Source organism: Falco biarmicus, chromosome 4 (genome assembly GCF_023638135.1).
Source record: "Falco biarmicus isolate bFalBia1 chromosome 4, bFalBia1.pri, whole genome shotgun sequence".
NCBI classification, from domain to species: domain Eukaryota; kingdom Metazoa; phylum Chordata; class Aves; order Falconiformes; family Falconidae; genus Falco; species Falco biarmicus.
In genome coordinates, this window is record NC_079291.1 from 89955937 (window position 1) to 89974661 (window position 18725).

Consider the following 18725-nt stretch of genomic DNA (forward strand, 5'->3'; position numbering starts at 1 on the left):
AAGCAGAGCTGTGCTCAAAATCAGCCTTGCTGAGACAAAATACTTATCTCTAAGATTAAGTTGGACAAGGGAGCTATGGAAAAGTAGAAGAAAGAGGCAGAGGCAGCAGATGTATGGGTCTGCAGATCCAGGCATCCCCTTCCCTACAGCATTTCTGCTGCAGCCTGTGGAGTGAGCATCAAAGTCTCCACAAGCAAAGCAGCCGGTGTACTCATCTGTGAAAATGGGTAATTTTTTCGGAGAGAAAAAGATGAATAAATGCATACTAGAGCTTTCATTTATCTGTTAGGAGACATTCAAGTGGTCTTTTGCTAACGACTTCAATATATGTATTTCCTACAGATAGCAATTAACCTTCTGGTACAGATTAATCTTTAAAAAAAATCAAAGATGAATTAATCTTTGAAATTCAAGTATTCAGTAGTTTCATTAATAATCTGAAATTGTCCTTTAGATTTTCCATAATTAGACCATTCCCCTAATTTATTAATCCCACAGACTGCAGAGCATGTTTCAAATCTTCATCTCCTGCCACAATGACATATTCAAACCCGCTTGAAGTGCTCATAATAAAAGTCACTTTGTGAAGAATTATTAACTCAAAGGATCAAGCAAAGTCTTTATATACTAAAGCATATTTGAAAACTAAGCAGAGACAGCACTTTCTACTCATCCTCACAATTCCTAAGATCTTGGCTCAATCAGAAACAAGTTTGGATAAAACACTGAGTTTAGCATAATTCGTGTGCTACAGATCGAGGCCAAAGAGAGCAGGCGCGCTGGTACCTATAGACTAAATATTCCGTTCTGCCAAAATACACTGATTATGAGATACAAGGCAATTGTCTGAGTCCTAATAATGACTTATTGCCAGCGTGCCTCAAACTTTGACTAATTACGTCTGCTCTGGGGCTGTTCCTGCTCCTGGCAGATGCGCACAGTCCTAAGGGACCACGTAGCAGAGAACCAACACGAAGACCTCTGCTCTGCCACCTCTCCCGACTGTCCTTCTGTTCATTAAAAGGGGGTTGAGGGGGCAGGATTCATGTCAGCTCAGCAATCCCTACAGCCAGGAAAGCCCTCAAACAGCAAACTGCAGCCAGCGCTGCATCATCTTGTCACAGCCTGGGCAGCACGAAGAAGCCAGGGCTAAAAATACCTGGGAGCTTTATATGCACCTATTGCATTCCCTCACCTGCCCCAGGCTACAGAGCTTCCCAGGCCACCACCTTGTTTCTGTATTTACTTGCACGCTGGGCTCCTGGGCTTGGGAGCAGGGCTGTAGCAAGCCTGCCCGCACAGCCCTGCTGCTCCCCAAAGGCTGGCTGCAGCCTTGCTGGGTTCTGATGCCTGCTTTGAGCAGGCAGCCATGGCAATGCGCACAGCACCCAAACCCTGGGCCAGACCAAAGCCTCGACACCAAAATTAAATGGACAACGTTTTAAGCACCGCACTGCTCCTCCAGATGACCATCACATGCTTTAGCTCACTGGAAAATGAGGTAAAACGCACCTTACCCCTCTCCTGTCCTCCATCCCCAACGTCCCTGCAGGGTATGCCGAGCATGCGCTCCAAGTTGGGAAGAAGAGGTAAACCCACGGTCCCACTAAGGAAAAACTTCCTCTCTCTGCTGTTCCATTTCTGTTGCTTCTGGCATAAGTTTTCTAGTTAGCATGAGTTTTGACTGGCACCCCAAGCACCACATTAATTTACTCGCGTGGTAGCAACAGGATCATCACGAGTGTACCCGTCATCCCCTCCTCCCCATCCCTGTGGGGTCGCACCAGCATGGCACAGCGTGGCACGGCTGTCCCAGAGACACTGCGCAATCACACACCTCCGTCAGGACACCTGTATTTGGACCTATTTAAATATATTTAATACTCAAAGTGCAACTGATCTCAGTAATACTTCTCTGTCTTGTGAAACCTCCTGTCCTTTTAGTTTCTCATTAGAGGACTGCTCACTTCATGCGCTCAGACACATGGCTCTTGCCCACTGAAATGTTTTTAGATAGATCAAGGAGCTATTAACTACACCACAGCCATGAGTCAGTAAAATTATTGCTGCTTATTGCTTCTTCAGGAGGCTCTTTCCAAACCCTGGCATTACAGCAATCACCTGACAGCCTGGTTAATACTTTGCTATGCATAAAACGTCCCCAAGGAGACACAGCCATATCACGTACCAGGAAAGTAACACCCAAACCGCTTCACCCTCAGCACCATCTCCCCCGGAGCATGGGCAAACCCCATTGCACTGACCCCACAAATCCACACTGGGCAGGTTCTCACGGCCAATCCCCGAGGTGGGGGGACAAGGTGGCATTTCCCCAGAGGGGATCAAGGGCAGGACCTGCATCTCCCGGCAGCACTGCTCCATTAAGTAGCTAGACAACGGGATCTTCTTACACTTCCCAGGGTTTTAAAAACCAAGGAACTTGTTGACAGGTCTTAAATCCCCTCAGAACTTCACCTAAGCTTTATCTGTGTAACACAAAAAACCTCGGCGCAGCCCTTGGAAGAAAAGGCAGCTGTACTGAATCGGCAGCAGCACCGGGGATTGGATTATTCCAGTTTCCAGGCAAGGCAGGCTGCGGATGTGAAAGAAGTTTACGTGCTATCCCTGTTAGTGTCTTAATCTTGTAGGCATGACCTATATCACCATGCTTTTAAGCGGGGTATTCTTTTGGCTTCATGCTTTATTTTTATGAAGGACGTTGAATTACATGTTGACTACATGAACAGCTCCCATCATTAATTTAATTCTACAGAAGGTCTGTAAAATTATACAGTATTATTCAGCTAGAGTTTGTCCTTGACATATAGAACATTTTTCTGGTATGATTTTGCAACACTGGGTATTTGCAAATAAAGTCAATTTTAAATTATAATGAACACTGGCATTTGTCACTTCCAGCAGTATTAAATCCAAAACCATTATCTTTAATACCACATAAATATGCATTCAAACGAACAGACAAATTTATGCAAATATAGGTTCCTTCTGTGATATCAACATAATGAAACAATTCCGGATTCCCCTCTCTAAAGCCCCTTTCTTCTAAGTGCAGTCATCTTCTCCACTGGCTCCATGGATGACGCTGCCAAGAGCGATCCATCAGCTGTGCCACAGCAGTTTGGGAGCGACCCGACGCTCCACCTCACAGGCAGCACAGGCCATTTGTGAAAGCAGAGCATATGCTGTGGAACCAGCTTTCCAACAGCCGAGGAGATGGAAGCCTCCGATGGCTGCTTCAGAGCAACACCTGTCCCCTCCTAGTCCTGTCACGCACTCACTAATCTGGCTGGTGATTTACTTAATTCAATAAGTGAACTGTGGATGGTGTCACGCTGGTGTTATTTAATGCAACGCCAGGGCAGCTACAGGGTGAGGGACCTGCAAATTCACTTGGGGAACAACAACAGAACTTCCTGTTGTGCAGTGATGGTGGATGCCCCATCAGGATGTGTATCATCGAAGCCTGCCAGAGATGGGCCCTGCATATATCGCCAATAACTAATGACATCATCTGCTTGTTTTTCCTTACCAGCACAGGAATCAACTTCAAATATTTCAAATTCCAAACCTTTAGGATTCTAGATCGCAAATCAGCTTGCCATAGATTTATACTTCTATTCCCTGAGGTGCCATCTGACATGCTCCTGTGTTCTGGTGCCTCTGGGGAAATGTAGAGCTATTACCCTGAGGAATAAGTTGCAGGGATAAGGGTATGAGCACACTGACACAGCAGTCACACTTTCCAGATGGGTCTCCTCTATATTTTGTACAGGACAGGAAAGCAAGCTATAAAATTGGAGATTTGCATCAACAAAATCATGAAGATTCAACTCAATCTCATAAGCCTGACCCAGTGCAAGAGACAGTATTTCCCTGTTCTTTCGGTACATCTCTTGCTGGCAAGTGACATTGTCCAACACAGTTTGGCCTTCTTGGGACACCACTAAATGAAACCAGTAACAAGGAAAATGGGATGCATCACACCAAAGGTCTGATGTGCCTCACACCACACCGTTGCGTTTGTTGCCTCCATACCCCAGGCCAGTAATCTCTGAGCCTTCAAGTAAAAGGTTATTAATTTTCTCGAGTGAATTGGTCAAGAGAAATGCTAAAGAAAAGCAATACACATCAGGCAGCGATCTGAAAGGTGAACAGCAACAGTATGACACAAGTCAATATCTGGTAACAAGCAGTCTTCACAGAGTTTCTAGCTGTGGAGAGATAAAAGCTCAGCATTTTAAAATCTGTCTTCTACCCACGTCAACGTAATATAATGTCATCCAGTGGAATAGTAGGAGCCTGATAAGACTCAGGGTTTTCTATTTTCTACAGAAATGATTGAAAACCACTAAGGTTTCAAACTCTTTGAAACTTCATAAGCAATTTAGGAATGAGTACACCTAGGAGCCATGACAGAGGCATTGCAAAGAACTGGAGCAACTTTAGAATCAAGTATTTCTTCTAGAAAAATACAACAACATTTGGCACAGAATAACATTCATTACTTCTATAGCATTTTCTGGGGGAGGACAGACATTGCCTACCTGCCTCTCTGGAAATTTGCATGAAGGACTCGACTCCTTTTTCTCCATAATTCCCTTCAGATGCCAAAGTGGACACATAATTCCATCCCAAAGCTTTCACAATGTCCACCATTGCTTGTGCTTGGAAGGAATCTGGAGGAACCACACGTGAGAAGAAATCATAGCGCCTGTCATCACTCAACTCTGGTGCAGTTGAGGCATAACTGATTTGTGGGATCTGTAGAAAAAAATAATTTCTGATAAATATACACATTCACATACTCATTGCACTTCTTGCAGCAGTTAGCTAAAGCAGCTAGTTTCAGCTGAGCCTCGGTTCATCTTCATTGTATCCATCTATATTTCTCCAGCATGCTCCTTAACAATGTACAAGTCAAAGAAAAAAATCCTGTCATTACCCACAAGTTACACAAAATAAATCATTAATCAATTGAAAACAACTGTGTACATGTACATGCATAATTTCTTTCAAGCAATCTTAATCAAATACAGCACACACAAACTAAATTTTCTCTCTATGTTCCTTTTTATTGGTCTGGTTGTACTAGCATCAGGTTATTTGGGATCCTGAATGCAACCCAGTTTAAATCCATACCTGTCGTTGCTGGCAGAAGGGCAGAAGAACCCTTCATCAGCTTTCGGAGGATGAAGAAGCTCTTAAACATCAAACTGCAACTCCAGATTTAAACAAAAGGATGTTTATTTTTTTGTTCTTTGTTATGAGGAACAGTCAAAGATTGCCGAGCGTGGACATCTCTGTCCCACATAGACAATGTGGTCACGATTCAGCTCTGTCCTAAAACTCTGCCTGCCCACGACAAACCAGCCATCACTTTTCCTTCTCATGGCAGAGTGCAGAGGAGACCGACAGTTGCTTTTAATAACAGAGACACCAGAATGTTGTTCAAGGCTATTTTCTCCTTGATAACAAAGGTCCCTAAGCAGTTATCAAGCTGACAGTATGTTAATCCCCAAAGCCATTATGCAATTGTTTGAGTAACAGTCTGGGACTGCTCCTTAAATTAAAGGACCTGCCATAATTCTCACTTGAGATGCCAAGGAAGGAAAAAAAGGATTTGCAATATACACAAACATGATCATATATAATGATTTGAGACTTCTAGACTGCAGAAAGGTCAGTATTTCATGCCTCGGTACAAGCTTCTTCTGCATTCTCATATTCTGTCACTGCACAGCATTCCTACAAGTATTTATGAGCTCTCCTGCCTTCTCAGAAGAATGCACGCTGTATTTCCCCAGGCTCAACACTGCAAAGGGCTCAGCACCTTTGGTTGCCACAGAACTCAGTAGCAGGTAAGAGCAAACGCAGCGTTCCCACAGAACACACACTGTATCTGTACATCTGTATATACTTTTACAATGACCACAGCAGGAAAGCAGACCCATAAAGCAAAATTGCTGCCAAAGACACAGCAGATAAACGAACTTACTCAAACCATCCAAAATTATTAAATACCCCAACATTTGCTGGGACACGTTCTTGTTTGTAAAGGTAATATCTACCATTTCTTTATAAACTGTAACAAACCATAGCACATGACTAAAGATCTGTTTAGCATCATTCAGCATCAGCCTGGAGCGAAGCACAGCTCGGGGCCCTTGCTGGAAGCCCCGCACCGGCGGGACCCCTGCGCACAGGGAGCTTGCTGCAGGAGGTCCCAGCTGTGGTACCACCCTTGCTTGCTATGAATTATTAAACCTAAACAAACAAACTTTCAGCAGGCTGTCACTGTGGATGTTGGAGAGCTGAACTCCCCGTCACTTGGCACGGCCTTTGGATGTGTTGTGTCACTCCTTTGCATGTCTGCTGGTTTTACAAACGTTGAGGTGGCTAATCAAGCTGAAAGCTGGGATGCTTTAGGTTTTTAATGCAAGGCAGCATTCGTCTGCAAAGCCTTGCACATTTATTTTAGATCTGTGGCTTGTGGACAGCATGTTGCCAGCAAGATCTTCCAATGCTCCAGTCACAGAAAATTAAAAAAGTTAAAATTGCAGCTGCCGGGAAGAACACAGCATGGTGTTGACTGCTGGTACATGATTTACTTGCTCAGTATTTCGCCTAGGGGCCAACAAAGCTTGGGGACCACTCTCAAAGACAAATAGATTGATTACACCAATTTATCTGGGTTCTTTATTTTTAATCTACCTTAGGGATGACTTTCAGCTAACACCAACTACTTCAGTTGCACAGAAAGTGCTGGACACCCTGGCCATCAAAAATAACTTAAATTCCTCATTTGTGTGTGCCTACAATTGCTGTGGTAATAAATGATGGGTGACATTTTAGGATTGCTCTCTTCTCATTTGTACAAAGCAGTTAACAGAGCTTACTCAGCTGCTTATCAGCTTAATTCATCTATTCATTGGATGGTATTATATTAAGTGGAACAGTTTACCAGGCTGACTTTGTAAGTGCTGTTTACCCGTAATTAATTAGACAAGCATCCAGTACACAACATACAGTCCCACACACAGAGACCCGTACTGATAGCTGAGTGCTGGGGTTTTAAATTATAAATAAAAGAAAGGATGAAATATGAATTACCATCTGTGGCAAGTGTTTGTATTCCAACTTGCCAACAACTGCTTTTTAAACTAAAAACCAGGAGCATATTCTGCACTTTTACAAAAAGCAAAGCTTCTACAGAATTTGTTCCATGGCTTATATAACTCAGCAGACTTTTTGGTTTTTCAGTCTTTTTCCTCTGTCCAGAAAATATTAACCACTTTGGGCTGTTTCAACCATTTGGCGCATAAAAGGCATACATTGGGGGTTTTTAACAACAGTTCTTATGATATGTAAAAGCAACATAAAGTTGTATGTATGAAGAATAGAATTTTTGTAAGTTTTTTGTCTGAATACAGGGAGAAAAGTCCTGAAATGGATACAATATAGACTGCAGCCATCAGAGTTCAGCTTTGTCCAGTATGTCAGAGCATATTGCAGACACCTACAAAAGACGTTTTCCCTTCCCGCACGTCTCCCCGTGCAGGCAGGCGGCATCCCAGATGTCCAGACTGAACATCTGTTTGCATCAGCTAAAATCTAACAATTCAGCATTTCTTCTCTTCCTTTTTTAACATTCACATCCAATTGGATGTGGACAAACCTCCCACAGACTCAGCTGGAAACCTTGCTCCCGTACTTCACACCATATGTTCCTCTGCATTACTGTCTTGTTTTTACTAAGAGTGACTTTAGTTTGGCAAGCATAACACCACGTTAACTCCAGTCGAACCTCAATGGCCAGGCACCTTCTCCTCACCGAGATCTCGTCACAGGGCTCGTGCTCATCAGACCAACATCCAAAAGATGCTGCTCTGTGCTGATGGCTGCTCACCAGGTAAGATCACAGACATGCACCTTCAGTGTGTGAATGTTGAAGTACACTTGAAAATAAAAATGGATTGGCCCAGTTCATCAAGACCCAACCCCAAACTGGCCCAACGTCACCGTTGCCAGGGACGGTGCAGATGGTCTCCCCACGTAAGGAGGATGAGCAGGGGTCCAGGGAGAACAAGAAGAGCTAATTCATCCCCTTAGCTTCTCTCAAGCATGTGCTGGTGCTTCTCAAGAGCAGCCCAGGCCTCCCCTGCCTCCCGGCTCACATCGCACAAACCAGCCTCCTGCCCCCAGGGGCCAGGCGAGCGGCGGCTGGATGTGCACAGGCTGAATTTCACATTCAAAGTTGCAGAAAAAGCTTTTAATAAGGCTATCCCTATAAAACCACAGTTAAATAACTGGATGTTTAATAACCAACTTTTCTCCACCCTGATCGGTTTGTAAAACCATCATTTAGCACCCCAAAAGGTGCTGATGATCAGCTCTATAATGGGAAGTCTTCCCTTGGCACACAGACACAAGATGGATAAGCAAAAGGCAGAACAGGCTGCAGTACAATACCAGGGATGCCTGAGCAGTAGATGACCTTAAATTTAGTCCTACTGCTATGTAGTGAGCCCCCTACATTTCCTCTCAGATGTACCAGTTGCTGCCAGTTTTCCTTCTGTTTTGGGTTTGAAAGCTGCTGATACGGTTCAGGCTTGTAACCAATCTGACAGGGCTGGCTGTGGCATGCTCTAACCACGCAAAAACCTGGGTGCTTATCCACTTCACCCAACTTACACACGAAATAGACAGCACCTAAACAAAACGAATTGCATCCCCCCTTCCCTATAGCTCTCCACATTTTTACAAGTTTTTAAACACATCACTCCTCTTCTTAAGCCATGCTCATTGTCCCTTTGGTCCTGCAAGGGTCCAGTCTGAGACATCACATCCTGCTGCCTTGGAAAGAACTGGGATGTCAACAAACCCAGCAAGCATTGCAATGACTTTATGTCACAATCACAGCACAGAATATTTTACATGAGGAGGTTGGTTGGTGTTTTGTTGCTTTTTTAAAATTAATCAGATAAATATTTTTTGTCTCTTAACTGATCTGTTTTTCTTTCATTTTGGTAAAATCTCCTATTTGTCATTGATACCCCACATTCAAAACTTTAGTTTAAAGAAGCAAGCTTTCTCTCCCATCACATTTTTCCTATTTTCTGTTCTGAAACATGTCTGAAAGAAACATCAAAAAGCTCTAGGGAATTAGAGTCTGCTTTCCAAATGGCTAAAACATCTTGGCAGAAGAGTTGTGATCCATAAAGCACAGAGAAGAACACCCGCCCCGGCCCGTTACACAGCAAGGCTGTGGGTGAGAAAAGCCTGTGGTCCTTCTTCACGTGCTGCATAGCAGCCAGCATTTGCAGAAGAGGCATCCTGCCTGAGCCCTCACCACCCCGATGAGTCTCGGCTGGAGCTGGAGCTTTCTGAAGGACACTCAGCTGCCGGCAGATGAGTAAACAGGTCACTGACGTGGGAGGCAGATTTTCCTGAAAGCAGCCTTTGTGTTTACAGAACTATGGCAAACATCACACTCAGAGGTTTCTGTGCCGTTTGCCTGGCTGATGTTCTGCTTACAGTGAGAGTGAGTGATTTAACACTGGGAACATTGCATTAGTCAGTGATTAATTAATGTTAATTTATTTTTAACATTGTGCATTGTTCTTAATTTATTTCATTTTCTTCTGTTAATGAAAAGCGCTCTCTGGATCACTGTTGGTTGTCTCTTGCTTGAAAAGCAGGGCCCGTTTGTGAGCAGCTGCACCAGAAGCAACAGCAGAAAACACACCAAGGATCAACACATCTCACTGATGGTCTCCCCAGTCACTCTTCGTAACATCAAACATCTTCCAACTTCAGGTTTGGGCATACGTATCTCAGAGTACAAAGGAATTGAAACCACAAACTTGTTCCAGTTCTTCAATTTGAAACTTTTTGTGTATTATCGCTTCATCCCGTACCCTCCTCCCCACTGATCAACTGACCGTTCTTTTCAAGCAAAATGACAGAAAACAGCAAGCTCCTTGCTAACAGGCAAGTGTCTCAACTGGAAACACACAAGAGACCCAGTGCCAGAAGACAAACCAACCCTCCCTGAAGCTGCAATAACTGCCAGAAGCACTGGGCTTGCTGCCCACACCCTCATCACCTCTGCCTAATTCTGCCTGCAAATTCCCTGGCATGGCCAAGAACCTCACAAATCAGTGCAATCGTAAAAATAATTATTCCTGCTATGCTACTTGCAATGCGATTGCGAATGTGATTGAGTTAGGCTACATCTCCTCAGTAACTTATTAAAAGATTAATAAAATGGTGCACCTGAACCCAGCTCACCAAATGACAGTAGACAAAAAACTTCAGAAAAGGCAATTTCCCAAAGGACCATGTGCAATTAAGATAATGCATGAGCATACCTATTGAGATATTAATGAGCTCCCACCAGGGTAATATTAAGTTCACAGTTTGCTGCATTTTTACTTTCAACTTCCTATTAAGTTTTATTGATATGATTTCCTGATAATAGAAAAAAATCCAACTCAACACCCTACTCCAATAAAGCCTCTTGAACCCATCTCATTTGGCAGCGCAGTGTCAGTCTACACAAAGTGCAAAATCCTGCCAATAGCCCAACTTCACAAAAATAAGATGCCTGAAGACTTTTCACTTGGCTGCAAAACTCTTTGGTGTGAACTGGTGGATGACTAACAATCTCGAATCTGTTTAGATCTCAGATTTTATTCATGTAGAAATTTATCATGTCAGGATTTAATCATCAGTTAGTACAACTGCTCTTTGTTCACCATTTATATCTCAAATTGCATAACAAACAGCTTCAGCATCCTGTGAACTGCATGTAATTGTTTTCATTGCCTTGAATTAAAATTATTTGAAGTTTCTAACGAGCTGTTTTCTCTGGGCAAAACTCCTCTACAGTTTCTTCATTTTCACTTTGTTCCACACAAGAGAATTTTACCCAGGATACAAAATAAAATCTGATTAGGACTAAAAGCTTGCAAAGGTAATAGGAAAGAGTCTCCTGCTGATTTCTGCTGGGCTGGAGGGGGCATTGGGGTTCCCTCTGTTTCGCCAGGAGCTGATGCCAGCGGGGTGGCACGCTGACCGGGGGGGTGGGGGGCAGGGTGCATGCTCGCACGGCAAATTTTTCCCAGGGTGTCAGTCCGGCAGCATGTGCCCTAGTTCTGTCCTGAAAGGTGCATATGAAACACAGCTCTTGCTCTAGGGCTCTTAAAAGACTAGGGAATAATATTTCCAACAGTCTTGGGTAACGATGAGAACAAATCCTTCTGAAGTGCTTTGATAATCCCCCCTTATTATGTTTTATGATGAAATTTCAGAAGTAGTGCGTTTCAAGCTGGTTTTTATACTCAAAAATCAAATGTTGACAATGAGAAAATGAAGCAAAGCAATTAAAAAAAGTTTTCATGTAAATCAATTTTAAGAGCAATAGAAAGTATTTCTGAGCAGCTCTGCCATAGTCTATAAGGTGTTTGCACATGGCAAACCTGTTGCTGCTGGGAAAAAGTCACACCACAAGAGCAACTTCTGAGCAGTGAACAAAAGCAGCACATCTAAAGAAGGGCATTTGTATAACAGAAAATTTTCAAACCCATTAATCTATTTACAGTTCACCTCAGTTTCTCTCACTCTGTTTACCAATCACTAAAGCTACCGGTGTTCAAACAAGGTCCTGTTTGCTCACATTACCACCTCTCTTATGTTGTCCCACAGTGAATTCTTAATGATGTATTGGAGACCAACACAATCACCTACAAGGGAATCAGATAGATATTTCATAAGGTACAGAAATACAAATATAAACAACATCAAATACAATGAGGAGCTGAGCCTGGAGGAAGAAAAGTGCATCTCATTAAACAGAAATGTCTTCAAGAGCAACAAAAGAAACACTAAGAAAATAAACCAAATACATGATTTATGTACACAAATTTTGCCTGTATCCACGCTGGCCCATTCCACCGAACCTCACCATGCTGTGTGAGCTCCATCCCACACTACTTGTCCTTCATTCCAGCTTGAACTAATAGATGAATGACACTTCTCCCAACTTGACCTCATAGACCACAAGGACTATAAACGTGCCCATCAAACAGAGTAAATCTCACTTTCCAAAGCATTTTAAAGGAGAGATTTTCAAAGCCTTCAGCATCTGCAGTTGAGGACCTATGTCAGAGCTCCCAAGCCTCACAAAAGCTCCCAAAAAAGAAAGAACTTACAAGTGGGATGGCAAAATTCCACGTTTATGGAGAACTACAGGTGTTCTTGACAAATCATCAGTGAAAAACTGGACAAGGTCACTGCTTTGTGGACCTCTCAGTATCAGATTATTCAAGAGTGACAGTGATAGGAGAATAAAGTAATGTCAGGAAGGGTAATGGACCGACAAAACATGGGGAACTACAGGGAGAAGTTATCTGTAATTTCATTTCACTGAATTGTCTAGCTGTGTGGCATAGACTTCAGTTTCAACACATAATGAATAAACATTAGAAGCTCCATGCAGATTGTTGGGTGGAAATTAAGAGGGAAGGCCAGTCCTATTAAAGGACTTACTGTAATTGAACAGTGCAGTAATAGACCTTAACAGAGCTGTTTGAGAGCAATACACCACTGGTCTGACGGCCCGACAATATGGAGCAATGCAGCACACTGTTGTGCTTCCAGAGTGATGGTTCTGGTTAATAAGACCTTTTAAAATTCACAACTCCTTGATTACCAATATTACAATGGATGCAATCTATTACTGAAACAAACACCTCCAATGCTACTTTGGTTTTTGTTTTTTTTTTTTTCAAATAACTGGCCTTCTAATTGAATGCATTTTTTGTTTTAATTCATTTCCAACCTGAAAAGCCCATATGAAAGAGCCCATTTCCAGACACATAAATCAGCCTTTATCCCTAGCATAACTGTGACAGCACTAAAGTGGAAAGATGCTGTGAATAATGTTGGCAAGCTGGGAGCATTTTCTGTGTCTACAAGGTCTCTCCTGCTTCCTTTTCTGGAATAAGAGAGTAATCCAGAAAAAATAATTGTAGCAATTAAGAGAACAATAATTAGTACTGTCCACATGGCTCGTGGGAGCACTTTATCAGCTCAGACAGAAAGAAAAAAAAATATAAACACGTAGTAAAATAAGAGGTGTCCATAAATATGAAATATTTCATTCCCTATATTTCATCTTGATGACCTGTACCTAGAGCTAGGTCTACTTCTGACAATGAAGCATAGCTGGGGCTTTCATAGCTGCAAAATAGGAGGTGGTCTCTTAGCTTTTAAATGATAAAAAATCCTTGGATAGATGACTTGAAACCAGGATCTAATGAAAATTAGTCTTAGTGCGAAACTATGCACCTTTTCTCCTTATAAGGCTGTACAAAATACTATCCTTCTAATAAATAAAGACATAATACCTGTCTAAACAAGTTTACATATTGTGGGTTAAGAATTGTCCATTTATACTTTCATCATTAATACTTTCATTTATTTAATCTATGCATTAGGATGCTCACGCACACAAAGACAAATACCTGTGTCTCACTAAATGCATTCCGAGTGGCTAAAATCCACAAATTCTTGTATCGAGTCAACTAATAATGAGCCTACAGGCTTACTTTTCTTCCTACACAGGCATAAATTAATTTTTTATAAAGTCTTTCCCATGACGCTGCCTCCCTTTCACAGCAATGTTCTCCCATTCCTTGTGCCTACAGGCACTTTAAGCTGCTCCCACTCAACCGGAGAGCTAGTCCTGGCCCTTCCATACTGCCAAAAGACAGTAAAAACACTTGAAACAATAAACTAGAGAAACAAAAAGTCTCATCAGTCCTGCTTATCAATTATCCAGCAGGGGACAGTACAAAAGTGAAGTGGGTAGCATAAAGCCTGGGTTGCAATTCCAGGGTTTTGTCCCTAAGGCAAGGCCACCTGCATCACCTTCACCTAAAATACATGGCCACTGAAGACCTGCTCAAAGACCTACTGCAAATGGAGAGGCAAAGTCATGGCGCAGCGATATGGACAGAACCTGCTTTGCTGAATGTTTTGCAATTTACAGCTCCGATAAGTGCCTTTTTTGCAGTTAACAGTCTAATAAGCTTTTCCACAGGCAAAGAGTATTCTTTATAATCAAGCTCCTTTGAGCAGAGTCTATGAACCAATTCAAAACGTTTCTGATACTTAAAAATAATTCATTCAAACCTTTGGTCCAAGCTGTGCCAGAAAGCACAGTTCCCGCTGTACTGCTACTATGAAAATAGAACACCTTTGAGGAAAGCAGAACAGGATTTCAGCACCGCTGTCAATATGCACATTGTTTTAGAAATAGGTGAGGCCCAAGTGGAATTCAACTGTTCTTTCACTTTGCGTCCTTTAGAGAATTACTTAAATAAAAACCTCAGCCTGTGCTGTAGCTTGGACACAAAAGCTCCATACGTACTGAACACTGCTCCTTTAAGGGCCAAAAATGTGTTCCTCAGTGTATCGAAAGACATCGTGTTCTTCAACATTTCTTAGCTGTTGTGCTACACACACCCACAACAACATAAAAAAAGCTTCTTTGTGTTTGCAGGTATGATTTATGTTTGCAAGACCAACTGTCATCATTTGAATTGTTAATTTTTCCAGTAGACTGTCATACCTTGGGACTTTTTTTGTTTAAAAAAAAAAAAATATGCAGAAAATGACCAGAAGTCAGCATTTGAACTTACACTAAAATGGAAAAAGATCTCTAGATACAGACTTGCCCCATGTGTCTGTACAAATTCCAATTTGGGCATAAAGTCCTGTTTATGTAATCACAAAGATCACTTCTAAGTGATCATTTCTCAGAAGAAAGATTCATTTATATTACTTACATTTTAATTTCTCTTGCTTCCTCTACATTTTGATTTAGCAATAGTAAATTCAAAATTTAATTTATACTTTTTTCTTATTATTTCTAGCCCTAGACCTACCAAGATCCTGCTGTGTTTTGAGGGAAGGCTGCCTGGAGGCCAACCGTCCCTCTGGCAGTGGATGCGCTGTGCAGCCAGTCCCCGCAGTATCATGGGCGAGGCCGGGAGCCGCCGGGGTCCCCCAGCCCTTTGGGTACCGCAGGGGGCATTTGCACACACCCCGAGGCTGGTAGGGCACGAGCTCCCACCCCCATGCAGGCTGGCCTGTCCCCCCGGCACACAGACGGACAGAAGGCAAAATTTCTGTGTCAGCCGACACAACACACTCATCCAGGTACAGGGAACCTCTTTAGAGCTCCCATCTGCAAACGGACTATTTATGTACTGCACCAGAGAGATTATTGATAATAAAGACAAAGGCACGCGTACTGTTATCAAACTTCAGCACTTAATGTTTTTAAGTGAAATATTTAACTTGTCGAGAATTTTACTATTATGAAACTTCAGCACTTAATGTTTTTAAATGAAATATTTAACGTGTCGAGAATTTTAGCTGGCTTGCTCATAAACTAGCAAGGTGATAAAGCTTTACTGGCTTGCAGACCTTGTGCATGAGATATGACCAGCACAGCACATTTGATTTTACAATACTAACTAGAATATTCCTCCTAGGATGCATCAGTTAAAACATCAGTGGTGATTGCCCATCTATTGCAATGCAAGAAAGCATAGCTCTTCATATTTTAACTCCAGCCCTGATAGAATGAAAGCTTGAGAGCAGCATTAAAATAATAGATGGTACTTTGCTAGAGGTAATTTGAAATCTTAACAAAGCATCAAAGGATCTTGACTATTATGAGCTAATACTTGAAGCCAATTTTTAGCTGAACTCACGTAAGGTGATGGGAGTACAGGGACCCCATAACCTTTCTACTGTCCACATTTTTGTAATCATATGGTACAACAAAGCTGCTTATACAGCAATAGTCTTTTCAAGCTCATGCTGCGATTCAAATTCAACCTACAAATAACACATGGATATTCTGTCACACTTCTATCCCATGATGCACCGCAATGTCTAAAACAATTACAAAGATATGGTATGAAAGACAGAGAATGAACAAGTTTAAAAGAGGCATATTCTGTGTTCTTTGAGTTTGTGCTAAGACTGAATCTATGTTTGGGGTTGTTAACTTCAATCACGGGCTACAAAAGCATCAGTGCACGTCCAGCAGATGGAACGGGCAATGGTATTTCAAAGGGAAGAAATGAAGGTCTGTCCATTGAACGCTACAGATAACAAATAACTTGTGTCAGAAATGCAACTGTATTTGCACCACGTTGCTAAGATGAAGATTAACCCTTCAGGCACTCGGGAACGGGAAAGGCACACATTTTGGAGAGGCTGATGTCAAGACCTTCCAAGGCTTGCCCAATGAAGCAGAGGGCAAAGGAGGGTATGACTGATCTTACACAGTTTGAACACATGCTTCAAGACATTCTCAATGCCAAAACCTAATCCCTTGAGGACTGGAGCCTGCTTCCTACATCAAGCAAGGCATTCTCCAGAGGGTCACTTCAACCATTCAAGGAAGAAATGAGCAGAGAACCAGAGCCGATATGTGCCCCACAGGCAGTTATGGGAGGTGATAGCAGTAGGTAACTTGTTTTCTTCTCCTTTTACGTATACCGCTCCCATACACTGTGTCAGAACACTGTGAGAGGTCAGTCACTGTGAACAGATAGAGAAGCAACACGCATACACCAAGTATATCTATATAAAGCATAAATATGCTTGTGGTGATTGGAGCTCTCACATCTAAATATGGATTCAAAAATTCCAATTATTTTGAAAATAAATCAGAACCAGAAGATAAACACAGCAAAGCAGCTTTTATGTTTTATTTATGTGTACACATTGCTCCATTCATCGCAAACATATAATTGAACCTTATATTGTCTATGCATATTTTAAGAGGTTTTTAATCTGCAAGTATAAATCTCATTGATTTTGAAAGTAGATAAAGTAGAAACTATATAAAGGCAACCACAGTAAAGGCTTACTCGGCAGACAGGCTGAAATATAGAAAAGCACAATAGCATAACATAGTTTTTGGAAAGTAATATGCAAACACAGACATACATAAACCCACTACATAGTGGAAACAAATTGTAATGTGGTACAATGTGAAACAATCATCCTTCAAAGCTTAGTTATTAGACTAAATGAAAGCTGTTGAGTTACTATTTGAGCATATCTCATAATTGCATTTCTAGACAAGCATCCGTTTATGCGGTGGGAAATAAGGCTGTGATTTGAATATTTATTCCTAAATTTTCAATATAGCAGTGTCTTACAGTCAAGGAGAATAAAATCAATAGCCTTCTTGCCTTTACAGAATAAGACAGCTAAAATCTGTCAATACAAATTATCTATATTAAGTGTTTATTTACAATTTCATTGTAAAGTAAAACTTGCGGCAAGCAGCTGAATATCACCATGAGCAAAACTGAGTTCCTGTGAGTGGCTTTCACTTATCAGATGTTGCAAAATTAAGAAACTATAGCCATAAAAATGTTTCCAAACCATCTTCATTTAACCAAGCCTTGGAGAGTGAGACTCCCTCCAGCTCCCCTCCCCTAGACCCTCTCCAAAACACCCACAAGGGCATCAGCTGCATTTCAGGCAGTAAAACGGTGTTTTAAACAGGCTTTCTAGAGCTCACTTCTTTCTTTTTTTCCTTCCATATAACACTGGAACCATTTTTGCATTTTAAAATGTTCTCAAATAATACAGAAAACCACATTTTTAACATGCTCACATACTGTGGTTGTCCGAATGGATTTGTTTAAGCTGAAACTATTTTGCTTTGGATAGGCACATATATAAAGGTTGAGGCAAGAGCAAAACCGTGGGTTAAAGAGAATATGTGTAAGCTCCTATTTGAATCTCTCGCTTCAGTTCTGGTCATTCATGCCTACATGCTTCAACAGAGTTTTTCCAATTTTTCCTCCTGTCCTGAAAATGGCTCGCTCTGTGATGACTACAGATGATGCCCAGGGTGAAACCATGGTTAAGTAACTACAACTGGAAATGATGAATCCACAGCTATAAAACTAATCCTAATTTACAAAACGCTACCTCCCCATACCAAAACACGAGCCTGCACTTTGGGGAATAGCATCGCTTCTGTAAGCATTTCCAGTGCCATCAAGCAGTATCCATTCCCTTCAACCCAAAGGGTCTCCAACCGAGCCTGCGATGCTCCAGCATGCTGCTGGGGCTGCACAAGAGCATGAGCACCCATCATGGCACTGTGTGTGGGTGTGAGAATAAGAAAATGTGTCACGGCTACCGATTAAACGTTCTGAATGTTATTCAGATGTCTAATACTCTGTAGTAGCAATCAGGATGAGATTGAATACAGAGCAGATTATCCCGTTTCCCTTCCTGTGCTAGACTGATTCCTACAACTGCTAGAGGCAAGTTATGGCCTTAAAAAACTGAAGGATAACACTAACTTGTCTATTTTTTTCTCTTTTTTTTTTATTTTAATGATTTTAAAATTGCCTTCTTTTACATTACGAAATATAGAATAGCATTTCAGAGCATCTAAGATGCACTGAGTTTCAGTGGCAGCCAGTACATACAGCAAAGAACTGTTTCCTACAGTAATTGAAAAATACTCTGTGTGGAAGAATGCAACTAAATGTATTTTTATCTCATATCCCTTACAATCAGCATGAAGAACAGGAAATTCTTATATACAATTTTAGTAAAGATATGATACAAATGTGTTCTCAATTTCAGAT

General features: G+C 41.7%; 1 protein-coding gene across 3 annotated transcripts in view; it reads right to left on the minus strand.

The window, feature by feature from the left end:
- Positions 1-18725, minus strand: part of GRM7 (glutamate metabotropic receptor 7) — a 303828-nt gene that overhangs the window by 196258 nt on the left and 88845 nt on the right. For all 3 annotated transcript variants that reach the window (XM_056335569.1, XM_056335568.1, XM_056335570.1), the window contains exon 2: positions 4566-4782. In XM_056335569.1, coding sequence (XP_056191544.1) covers positions 4566-4782 — 217 coding nt within the window. The remainder of the gene's footprint in view (positions 1-4565; positions 4783-18725) is intronic.